General features: G+C 31.8%; 1 protein-coding gene across 4 annotated transcripts in view; it reads right to left on the bottom strand.

The window, feature by feature from the left end:
- Positions 1-13704, bottom strand: part of dcma (syntaxin-like domain-containing protein decima) — a 235156-nt gene that overhangs the window by 102409 nt on the left and 119043 nt on the right. Inside the window, exon 1 of one of the 4 annotated variants that reach the window (XM_089218927.1) lies at positions 2175-2483. The exons of 1 other annotated variant lie outside the window; for it this stretch is intronic. In XM_089218927.1, coding sequence (XP_089075053.1) covers positions 2175-2201 — 27 coding nt within the window. In that variant the 5' untranslated portion in view covers positions 2202-2483. Of the gene's footprint in view, positions 1-2174; positions 2484-13704 lie in introns of those variants that run through there. 2 more of the 4 variants (XM_089218926.1, XM_015511045.2) reach the window with 2 other exon arrangements.

Consider the following 13704-nt stretch of genomic DNA (forward strand, 5'->3'; position numbering starts at 1 on the left):
ATGAAATATCCATCAAAAACAAATGTTGCCAAAGAGTGTATGGTCGTTAAAAAACACTATTAAACGTCATAAAAAAAGAGAAATAAGTAAACACTTTTTCCTAGAAAAAAACGTGGCTATATATATATATATATATATAAAACTACAATATTTGCCTCGGCGCTTGAATGCAAAAGAGTTTTTACAGGAAAAACTGTAGACTTTACTGTATGACCAGACTCAGTAAAAACTTTGGGCAATGGAGTAATAAATAAAAAAATATAATAAATATAACGTAGCTCGACAATACTAAAAGACGAGGGGGTTCTTTTGAATAGAAAATTATTAGTGGACTAAATTTCGTTATATTTTCTTGAAATAATAGCAATTTTTCATCGTATTTTCTAATGAACTACACACGAAAGAATAATGTGCTTGAAATTATTAAAGAAGAAAGAAATATTTGTCATGACAATTTAATTAAAACTGATAATTTTCTTATGATAAAATTGATATTAATTTATTTATGTAATTCTTACATATATATTGGCTATAGTTTTATATGGCAACTACTAGCATACTGCTAAACGTACCTATTATAATCTTAGGTATTATTAATTACTAAATAATATTTATGAACAAAGTATAAACGACTTTAAAAATATCGGTATAGCTTATATGTATTTTCTAAATGTAATAACAATTATTAGTAATGCTAAACTAAAAACGTTAATTAAAAGGATTGAATAATAAAATAATATGGTTTATCAATGTGTATTAATCGATTCTCAATTAAAAAAAATATTACTTTTTTTCTTATTCACACTTTTGGTGTACCTACCTACACACTTAGGCTCTTTGTAGAATTGTAAACATGCAAAGTAATTTATGTTATAATGTTATAAAATATTCATATATGAACTGAGAAGTTATTTCCCATAATATTTTGTTTTATTTTTGACAAACTTTATAAATGAACAGCCTTTTATAGTCAATTAGTTATACAAAATAAGTATATCAGTTTGAGTCTCATCCTGTTTTAATTTACTTTAAAACTATTATACAGCGGATTTTATGAACTAAAAAAATATATCACACCTTTTAAAGTTTTAAATGTATAGCACTGCAGGATTTTCTTTATATTTCACGAATAGTAATATTACGGGTATGTATAATTATTAATTAATAATTATACATCATAATATGCAGGTACATACATCGAATTTATAATAAAATAATATATTTACTGTCTACAAGTAAATGTCTTATTTATAAATTTATAATAAATGATGTCACTAAATCACTTTCGATTATAAAAGGTAATATAGCTCTATATTATTATGTTAAACATTTCTCATTAAACGTATTAAGTCGATATTTGCATATCCCATCAAAATTTTAACTTATAATAGAAATCATAATACTATTAATAATGGTATTAATAACATTATGACTAATCAATACTTTATTAATAACCTAATAGATATTATCATACTATTTATACTTGTCTCTATACGGTAGAATTCTCACAATTTAATAATAATAATAATAATAATAGTAATAATGAAAATATTATGTGGGAAATTAATATTAACATATTTTAACTGGTATCACCGGGTCAAAAACAAAACACATTGCATTTATTATTTTTATTTTTGTTCAATTGATATTAGAATTTAGATTATGGTTTTAGTCACTTATAAAAAGATTGCATCTCATGAAATGATTACAAATACATCAATGTTATGTACGTCGTTATCAAAGACAAAAAACGTTTATCATATACTTATATCTGTTTCTATCTTATATCTGGTATACGTCTAGCATATTATAACAACCAATATTTTCTATAATAATAATAGTAAGTAGTTTGTAATTTTGTAATTATAAATGGCTTGTGCCTTCAATTTATTTTAGAGAAAAAAAATTAAGGAGTTCATACATCATGTTTTTACTTAGAAATAGACCAAATTTTTAAACCAAAAAAGTTTAGTTATTTGTGTGAAATTGTTGGTTGCAAAAACATTGTGAAAATTACTTATATTAGATAAAAAAAAAATGTTTCACAATACAGCTATATTATTTTTAATGAATAATTTTAACTATATAAAATAAACAGTAAAAAAATTAAGTTCAGTAATTTATGACCTGACAATACCAGTTAGAAAAATTGAAGATGCAATAATATTACTTACCCGGAAGGCGGCCGTCGAGATTATCATGCTATGTGTATCTATAAGTTGTTTTATGTTATTTTATAAAAACTTCGACGTTCACTTTAAGTTACCCTAGATCGTTTTCGAGATAAATTAACAGATAGTAATGATAATCATGACTATATTTTTAAAAACGGGAAAAACGATGTTTTCGTATCAGGATCGAGACTCATTCTCTCGGTGGGTATAGTGTTTTCCTGACGAAACGTTTAGTCGAAAGGCGTCGCGTACCGGACGATTCGGCGGGTACGGCATAACTGCACTTCCGCGGGTCCGCTGTTTCATGCACACACGAGGTTTTGTGGGGTCATGTGCGCATGCACAGGCTCGCGTTTGGGATTTTTATTTTACTTTTTTTCCTTCACTCCCCACCACATATACATCATAAGTGGTCCGACTATGAATTATAAAATAAAATAATTATAGTAAACATAAAAAAAAAATACTAATAACAAATATACGACGATCAGTTTTTTCCACTATTTCGAGTGCGTTTGACAAGCAAAAAGGAAATAATTTTTTTCGCATACTTACGTATATGCATTTTGAACTCAATGAACGCACAATAAAGCACAACACTGTAATAAAAATCACTGATTTCCAACATGCATCGTTTGGATCGCATCCAAATACACAAATATACAGTATTAAGGTTATTTTTTAACTAGCGCTGGCCATACGTTATTAGTATACGTTCATTGACTGTTTAGTTTTAAATTAAAAATTTAAATATTTTTATTATTGTTATTATTATACAAGGCACGCAATCAAAATATGAACGTTGTTTAAAATAAATAAATAATATGACTTTTATATAGATTTGCCTTAGTCCTAAACATCGAACAATTGTCGTTTTTACGATTTTACACAATAATATTAAGTGATATAATAATATTTATTATTAAACCACAATTATGTTTTGCATTTTTATCAAAATGTTAGTATCAACTCAGTTGGCGTATGTCATGGCCATTCTAATTGTATTGAATTAGTAGCATAAAAATTAATATTGTTTGTTAATGTTATTCACTTATTATACAGTTGGGCTTCATAAAAGTTAAATGGGAATAAATAAAAAATGTTAACGCTACATTAATAAATAATTTGTTTAACTACTAAATAGGTATGTGTTGTTTAATTGTCCTATTTCCAGAGTTTAAAAATGTAAAATTTCTTCACGCCAATTAACAAAAATATAATATAATACAAATGATGGAAAAACTCTAAACAAAACCTCTAATATTCTGTATGAATTTGTTCGATATAAATAGCTATAGTATAAGCCGATTTACTGTTAAACACATTTTTTTACTTACTAATAGTGAATAGTGAAAAAATATATACGTTTCAATCATATATATATATTTTTTGATATATATATATTTTTTGATTTAGACGATTTGAATTAACTCAAGATAAAATTGTTAAATATGTGTCACGTTATGACGGTGAATGGTGATATAGTGATAGATGAGTAATAAAATCGTATTAGAAAATGATTTAATGTCAATATGTGTTGCGTGTTTGGTACTCATATCGCTTTGCTCATTCTAGAATAGGCTAGTATAGTGTTCACTGTAATGATACTATTTTTAAATTTTTTTTTTGTTTTTAATAAAACAATTTATCATATCATTCGAAAAACTATTCTGATCAGATCCCTGTAAAAATCGCACTGCTAGCTTGATATGAGTTCAAAATGTATTTATGCTTGAAAGAAACACTGAAAAAATCAAAATATGACCTTTATTGACCTAATATAATTACAATATAAACTAAAATCTTTAAAGCTTCTCTTGAAACTTCTGAGTACCCATAGCGGTTCTACCCAAAAACATGATCACAAAAGAACATAAAAAACATTATAGTAAAATCAATACATTCCATGCTTCCCTCAGAATCTAAAAAAATATACATAATATATTGTGTGACATAAAAAGCTTAAAAAATCTAAACTATTCATCCAATACCAAATGAAAAAAATAACATTGTTAGTGATTAATGATAAATCTGTTCAAAGAGGTATTATAGAAATTTGGATGGATTATTATTGATTCGTACATACCTAACTTTACTGTTTTAACTTACTCGTACTTATTTTAATTTTTAGCCAAATCTAACAATTTGTTTATTTAGAGATGAACAAATTTTACACATCAAAAATTATAATCTTTCACATATTTCAATATTTATCAATGATTTAAATTTTTAAAAATAATTAAAACATATGTATGTGGTATACACAACAGTTATTCCAAGAACAGAACAATAATAGACATAGTAGGCATATGAAAAAATATTCGTATAAACTTTTTTATATGGTTACGTATCCTATTGTGTGTATATACATTTTAAGTGGTCGTTAACTCAAATACTTGGTTATTTTTATCAACAATATATTATATTGTTAGAGTTAATTTTTAATGTTATTATTACAAATTGGTGTCAGTGAATAATAAAACTGAAACATGAATAATAAATAACTATTTAAATTAACTGGATTAGAGAACTGGCTTTAAGGAGGTTAAAAATACGTAATTAAATCTAAATAGGAATTCTTTTACAAATTAAAAGTGTGGACCACCTAATGGTTATCACTTGGTTCAAAATTCCATTTAACAACTGCCTCATTCGAGTTCCATCACAGTTATTGAAAAAACAAATTTTTATGTATTACGGATAACAACTTTTTATTTATGATTTGATGTTAATATTTTCTTGATTAGGTACACAAATGTGAAAATGTTATAATACTTGTAACAAAACAAGAAAAAAAAAATAACTATTTAAATTAAAAAACAGTTTTATATATTTTTTATTCTTGATTCTGAGCACTGAGTGATGAATGTTATGGTTTTACAACAATATTATGTGATTTTTGTGCATAAGAATCTTCTTACGTTTTTTTAGCTAGAATTTAAAAAAAAGTTAAGCGTAAAGCCATATGGTGACTTTTCAAGTGATTAAAGTATCTTGATGATATTACATTTTCAAACGTCTAAGAAAAGTTTTGTTATTTTATGATAGTTTAAAAATATTAATCACAGAAATTTTAATAACAAACTATTACTAAAATAAAATTATAATTTTCCACACACAATGGAATTTTAAAAATATTTAAGAAAATATAATATGTAGGTACACATTTTTTTTCGAAATTTCTAGTCATATCGTTTTTCATCATTACACTTTTGTCTATGTTTGTCGAACCAAAGTTAAAGGAAATTTCAAAAAGTCTTTGGAAAAGACCATGCCAGCAGCTCTAATTAGTAATTGTTGTCCAGTAATTATCACCATAATGTATAATTTATTATATAATCTTCATTACACTTAGCCACCGCCAATTGTATACTGGTATAAAAAAACAATAAGTACTATTTGACTTGGAGGATTTGTTCTTAAATGCAGCGTACCTATTTAATCACTTTACGTTAATCGATTAGGATCGCTAATGATAATTATGGCCAGTCGTCGTAGACAATTGTTGAAAATGTGGTTTGAGTTATACCATGACTGTATTACTTTTATGCCACTTAAAATATGTGTTTTGTACGCTATGTAAACGTCGAAAGGGCGGCTCGTGGTTTTCGATGGAAAGTTATTTTCAAGAATAGATTAGGTAAGCATAATATTATTATTGTCACATAACAACATTGTATATTTCTGATGTTCAAAATTTTGATAATTATTATTGTCTTTTGGAGAGTGGTCGTGTTGAGTTTGGGGTTAATGTGACGATAACGTGCTCGTCACTAGCTGTGTTGTCGTAGGTAATGACGGAAAATTTGTAGGAAATACACCCGTCCGATATCCTCGTCGATTTCGACTTGCAACTCAACTCGGTATTATGTTTGCGCATATTTCGTACCAATTTCATTTTAGTGTTATACCATATAATTACAATAATATATGACACGCAGAACCGTTTAAACGAACGCGAATATATGTGTACTGATGGCCAGTTATAATAATAAATATTAAATAATAATATAATAGGGAATGGCTGTTTTCGACCGAAAACGTACCATTCACTTTTCGTCCAAATTTAAAACAGCTTGTTTCACTTTTCAACCAAAATAGTACAAAGAATCGTGAGTTCTTATACGATAGTAACAGGTAAATAATTACATACTTTAATTCTTACATATTTGATATGTAAGTTCCTGCACGAAAAAAAAATAAGCACGTGTGTTAGTTCCTACACGGCAAAAGACAGTCCTCTGGCACACAACAGAGCAGAGAAGACAACCTCTCCTCATCTATTTCATTACTGAAAAAGCTTCTGAAGACCCAAAACGAGATGCAAAACGCTATGTTTACGGAGGTGGACAACCTAGCTACACTCAAGGCAACCACGAGGTTGGACTGAATTAAGGAATCCATCGACAAGGTCGTGGAGCTCTCCAACCAAATACATCAGAATCATCTCCCACTGCACAGCGCACTAAATGTGGTGGCCAAATCGGCATATCCCACGAAAGCTACTTACAATATCCCATCTAACAACGAGGATAAAGACATCAACTAGATTAAAGAGAGGTTCGACGCGTAAGGCTCCAAACTAGAGAAAATAATGGATTACATTCTCCACCCCAAGGAACAAAGCCACCAATCGGAAAAAGCGGCGTAAGTCGAATAACACCAATCCCTCACAGATGAAAGTCAAAAGTGTCACTAACAAGCGTACCACCCCCCCCCCCCTCCAGATGCGATCGCCGTAAACCCGGTGCAGGTGAGTCGTTTGCTGACATTCTGAAAGCCGTCAGGAAAGATGTCGATGTGGGAAAGACTGAAACCCACATTACCTCCAAAGCATAAATAGAGAGGTTCTAATAACAGTTATTAAAGGGGAAGACAAGAGAGCTGGCCTCGAGACAGCCATAAGAGACAAGCTAGGCGTGCGAGCCACAGTACGCTTTCTGGTGAGATATGTTATCTTGACATCACTGGGCTCGATGGCGTTACAACCGATACCGAGATTGACGACGCCCTGAGAAAAGCAGCAGGTCTATCACCCACTGACAATTCAGTCAGAATCAAAAGCATCAGACCAGCTGAAAAACGGCATGAAAAGAGCAACTGCCTCCATGAGAAGCACTGACGTCACTTCTATACTCAAGGAAGGCCGCGTAAAAATAGGTCTAGTCTAGGCCAGAGTCCACCCATGTGCCAAAGTAACGAGATTCTTTAGATGTCTTGGCTTCGGGCACCCGAAGTCCAATTGCACTGGAACAGACCACTCTGAAACATGCAGTCTCTGCGCGTCGACTTGACACAAAGCGCAGACTGCAAAAGCCCACCCATATGCATTTCATGTGAAGACATGAAAGCCCCTAAAGACCACTATCCCGGGAGTAGTAAATGCATATCGTTCAAAAGTACACAATTTCGGAGGGAGCCGGCCCCTCGAAGTCCCACTCCGACTAAAAATCAGCAATGATCAAATTTCTACAAATAAACTTAAATTGCTGCAAAGCAGTTCAAGCGCTGATGTACCTACCAAAAGGCTGCCGAATAATCTTCGGACTTCCTGATAGTATCTGAGCCCAACAGACAAGATTGTCTCAACTGGTACATAGATGAGAATAAAAAAGCCGTTATAGTATACTCTAAATACGCCCAAATCACAGACCAAGGACGCAGCGAAGCCGATTTTAGATCGATTTCTACAGCCGCGGGACAAGGATATACTCGTGCTACTGGTCGCCCAACACCACCATAGCTGAATGCTGCGACTTCCTTATCAGACTGGAAAGAAGCATTCGAAGTTCATCAGAAGAAATACTCCTAGCCGGGGAATTTAATGCCCCCCACACAGACTGAGGATGTCCGAAAACGATAGGAGAGGTGAAGCACTGGTAGACCTTATCAAATCGAGTACATTCGACAAAAGAACTATCATAGATCTCACCTTTGCAACACCGCGCACTGCCCAAAAAATAAGTAAATGGACACTGCTAGATGAGTAAACTCTCAGCTACCATTATTATCTGTCTTATGAAGTTGACCTTGGAACTCAGACCAAAGATAAATTCAAACCACCTAAGATAGACATTTTTATCCTGGAAACAGCACTCGCACTGGGAAAACTCTAGCCGATTCTGAATTGCACAGACGTCGAGGATAAAGCGCTGGCCCTAACCGAAAATATACAGACATACCGTAGTCTATACCATACATAATGCGTGTACTGTTTCCCCAACATCCAGTAAGAGGTGATAACAAACTCCCAGTTGTTCTGTCTGACGATGGAACCTAACCCATCTGCGATGACCGTGAAGAACTCATGCACGCAGCCAGAAACCTGAAACTAAAAACAGCCCCGGGCCCGAATTACATTACTAATGAAGTACTAAAACATGTAATGACCCAAAAACCAGATCTACTGATCAACGTGTACAATACGTGTCTAGCCAACAGGGTATTTCCTAGAATCTGGAAAAGGCAAGGCTGGTCCTTATTAGAAAAGGAGACAAACCGCTGGACACCCCATAATCGTATAAAATGTTTCCTAGGCAAACTGCTCGAGAAGATCTTGGACAACCACCTTAGACAATTTCTGGACGCAAACGATAGGCTGCACGACAGACAGTTTGGGTTCCGCAAGCGGCGTTCCACCATAGACGCGCTGGACACACTGAGGAAAATCGTCAAAGGTAACAAATTAAAAGTGGGCATGCTAACCTTAGACATTAAAAATGCCTTTAATTCTGCACCATGGAACTCCATACTGGAGCCAATACACTAAAAAGAAACCCCTGGTTACCTCCAACTGATGATACGAAGCTACTTGGAAGACAAATAACTCAACTTCAGCACTGAGGGAGTTGAAGAAACTATTGACGTCATCTACAAAGTCCCACAGGGATCGGTCCTTGGACCTGCCCTGTGGAACGTCCTCTATGATGGACTCTTACAAACACGACTTCCACCCGGTGTTGAGTTCCTAGCTTTCGCAGACGACGTGGCTCTGATCGCTAAAGCAACCGACTCAATTAGGCTGGAGCAACTGCTTACGGACGCAGCCCAGAAAGTCTAGGACTGGCTTACGCGAACAGGTCTGTCCCTATTGGTAGAGAAATGCGAAGCAATGGTCATCACAAACACCAGAACCAACAACAACATAGACGTATACATTGATAGTAATAGAGTGTCCACCAGCAACTGCATAAAATACCTAGGCGTACAACTTACAAATTGATAGGGGTTGGTGCTTCAAAAAGCACGCTAAGTTTGTGGCAGCCAAAGCTGGAAAAGTGGTACAGGGGTTCTCCAGAATTCTACCTAACGTCAGCAAAGAGGAAACTCCTGAGCAATGTCGCCAACTCAATAATGTTATACGGCTCACCATTTTGGGCCCAGGACATTAGCCCCACATGCTGGGCTGAACTGCACAAGGTCCAGAGACGAATGCTATTAAGGGTTGCCTAATCATATCAAGCTGTGTTGAAAGATGCAATAGAAGTTATAACTTGCACTGCTCCCCTAGACCTCTTGGCCAAGGATAGGAAGCTGACTTTCGACATACGAAGAAACCAGGTGGCTCCGCCACCTAGGGAAGATATCACAACAACATGTCAAGTAAGGTGGGATGCATCGACTAAGGGCAGATGGACACACCGACTAATTCCAAACATTGAAAAATGGAAAATGCGGAAGCACGGTGAAACGAATTTTCACGTTACACAGACGCTAATGGCTGTTTTCCCGCCTACCTCCACAGATTTGACAAGCCAGAAACTCCCATTTGCTGGTTTTTTGGACACGAGTCGGACGACGCCCAGCACACATTATTTGTTTGACACGCATGGGAGAGTAGAAGGACAAGAGCGAACATCCTACTCGGAACCACCGTCAACCCAGAAAACATGACATCCCTGATGACTATGAATGCTAAGTCATCGCAAATAATAAGCAATTTCATACCAAACCCAAGTGATGACAAAGAAAGAGGAAGAAGAAAGGAGGCTACAATCAATCCCTACCAATTAAGAAAAAACCAACGTCAAGTGAAGGACAGCGGTTTTCAGTCGGGCAATACCTCAAGAGAACCAGCCATGTCAACCTAAGTACAATCAAGTTAGTTAAATTTAACCATTGTAGGCTGAATGCCAAATCACAGAGTGGTTAGAGGCCCTCATCATTTATGTATTCCACAGCCAATTTGTGTCTATTTTTTTATATATATATATATTATACTCTGTAAATGTTTTTATTGTTTTGTGCTGACACAATAAACGATGGCAGCTGGGGGCTGAAATGACTGACATCAGTCCTAACCGGGGGTGGTTGTCGATTAATAATGAAAAAAAATAAATAATGTACGTATGTTAGTTCCTACACGGTAAAAAAAGGTACATAATATGTAAGTTCTAATAAGGCGGAAGACAAGTATATCTAGATACAAAGACATACTTATATAAAAAAATTACTATATTTTATATAGTACTATAAGTTTTATTAAACATTTTATTTTCATACGACAGTAAGAAAAAAATATATAAATATGCTACATTTTTATAATGTTATAACTATAATAAGATATCAAATGGATGATATTAAAATTATATTTAGAAAAATATAATAGTGTGGTATAGCCGGTATAGGTGATGAAATGATATAATCGCTATACATGGTGCCTATAGGCTATAAAACTATAAAACTATAGAATCTATAAATATAGTTTTTAATTATAGCTTATCGATAAAGCTGACTGGGTAATTTATACATTGGAAACTTATAATTATTAATTATATAATATATTATTATATAGAATGCCTAGGTATCTAAATATTTTTACAATAATTATGAATTATTATTATTATATTAAAATGTATGTCAATACTATATAATATAACTGATATTAGATTGATTACTTATAATTTATAAATTATATTATGTATATTATATTTATAAAAATAATATACGTACCTTTTTTTTCTGTGTAGGAACTAACATATATACGTAACAATATATATATAATTTTTTTTACCTGCTAGGTCTAAACTAGTGTAGGAACTTACATTCACCCAATCGTACCCTTCCCTTTTGGGCCAATTTACTTTTCAATCAAATTTAAAATAGGTCGATTCCCTTTTCGACCAAAACAAAAATGTATATAATAAATTTAAAATAAAATGTAGACAACTATTTAAAATGTAAGAATATCTATGTATATAGTATTAATAATATATTTTTTGTTAATATGTCATAATATGTATAAATTATATAAAAATATGACGACCACTGATCAAATAATTAATAACAAAAACTATATATAGGTTTTAATAACTATAACTTATACACTAGATATGTATTAACTTAAATACAATATGTTAAACTTTTTGTATCATATAATTTTCAAAATGACCTATTTTATGTTAATATTATATTTAATAATAATTGACAAAAATTGTGTGTCATTATTTTATTATTTTAAATTTATTATATACATTTTTGTTTTGATCAAAACGGGGATCGATCTATTTTAAATTTGGTCAAAAAGTGAATTGACCGAAAAGGGAAGGGTACGAAGGAAAAAGAAAGGGTATAGTTTTGGTCGAAAACGTACTCAACCATATTCGGTCAGTACCTATGTTACATTCAAAGTCATCCCCTCGCTGCATAAATGGACTTTGGACAAGGTTCATGGCCTCATGGGTAGGATTCATGTATAATATTTATCTGAGATGGTGGCCGAACGAAATGTTGGACACAAAAGCCGATAGAATCGTCGTTTCAAGATATATTCTAGACATAGAACTCATGTGTGTAAAGACTGTAAAGTCTTACATAATAGTATTTTATTAAATATCTATTTATAAGCATAGTTGAGTTAATTTTGGTATTTAATTTTTTTTTTACGATAATAAACTGTATAACTTTATTGTATTAAATAATTTAACATTTTAATTTACGCTGTTGTAACATTGGCCGTCGACTATAACACGGTTTTAAATGTCTAAAACTATCAATCAATTGGCATAGGTTATGACTTACAGTTGTTGAATAGTGTGTCAGTATTGTAAGAATATTGTTATACGCAGGTTTTTGATACAACCGTATATATTATGAGGCCATATTATAATAATTATCCACGTTCATATTTTGTAAATAACGCATGATAATATAGAATTATTATTTTATGAAAAATGTTTAATAATTCGCTTTTACACGGGTTATTACTGCTCAAGAAAAGCATAATTAGAAAACAACACTACTTTCACAGGGGTGTGGCCCGTATCCACGTCTCCACACAAGTGTTATGTTAGATCATTTTTTGTTTTTTAAATCACATTTACTTGACAGGTCTAAGGGTCAACTTTATTTTTAGTGTACAGTATAACATGCTATGAAAATAATAATACGTTGTTCAATATAATTATTTTACTGGTCTTGTATTTCAAAATATATGCGAATTAAGTGTGGTTGAATTTTATATATTATATATTAAATATATAAATCAATAATAAAAGCCCCATACAGGTACCAATGTTAATTGCGTGTATTGTTTAGTATTTATTTCTTATTTTTGTGTTTGATCATAATCACCTTCACAGTTTACTAATACGCACTATTGCGTGTGACGTGTGTGAAAATGAAACACTTTTGTTCAAAACCAGCTTACATGAAAGTGCACTTTGTAATATAGAGCAAGTATATTCTGAGAATGTAGTTGCCACGTAAAATGAGCTTTTGATATTAACGTGAGGAAAAAATGAATTCACATTTTGAACTTACGAATAATACTCGTCTAATAAGTGAATTGTGTTTAATAGTATAATACTTATAGTAAATGATTTCAGTTTTTTATGGAGTAAAGTAAAAAAAAAAATATGAATTTATCGAGGCTACAGTTTGCTATTTCTGTGTTGTACTCATTTTACATATAGTTAAAACATACTAATAAATACACTGTACATATTAACTCAATATGAAGTGGCGTACCCGGATTTTTTTTTTAGGGGAGGAGATAATAGCTGGATTCGTTACTGTTAATAATATATAATATAATGACGGGTCACGCTTTTCTAATCTCGAACCAAACCAAACCGAACCCTTTATGTTCGGTTTGGTTCAATATTTGAATTCTGTATGAAAAAATTATTATGAACCGAACTATCAAGCGTATTTTACTATTCGAAAATTGAACTTGAAAGTGTTCTTAATCAAACTATATCTAAAATTAATTTCATCTACTTTATAGTAATTAAAGTATAAGTATCATAAAAGTATTAAAATATTAACCATTATTTTTTTTATTATTACGATACCAGGTATGATAAAATAAAATAAAAGTCCCAGTTAAAAATTTAGTTCGATAAAATATTGTAATAGTTTGGTTCGGTTTGGGTTCGCAAACTTTTAAAATGTCTGGTTAGACACCAAAAAAATCAAATTCAACCCATTATTTATATAATATAAATGTAAACTCAAATTGTTTACATTTTATTTATTTATAATTTTCATGGATGTACTCGTACACAGTTGATAAGTATTAAATTAAATT

Source organism: Diuraphis noxia, unplaced genomic scaffold (genome assembly GCF_037042655.1).
Source record: "Diuraphis noxia isolate RWA-SAM2 unplaced genomic scaffold, SU_Dnox_SAM2 contig0002, whole genome shotgun sequence".
In the NCBI taxonomy this organism is placed as follows: Eukaryota; Metazoa; Arthropoda; class Insecta; order Hemiptera; family Aphididae; genus Diuraphis; species Diuraphis noxia.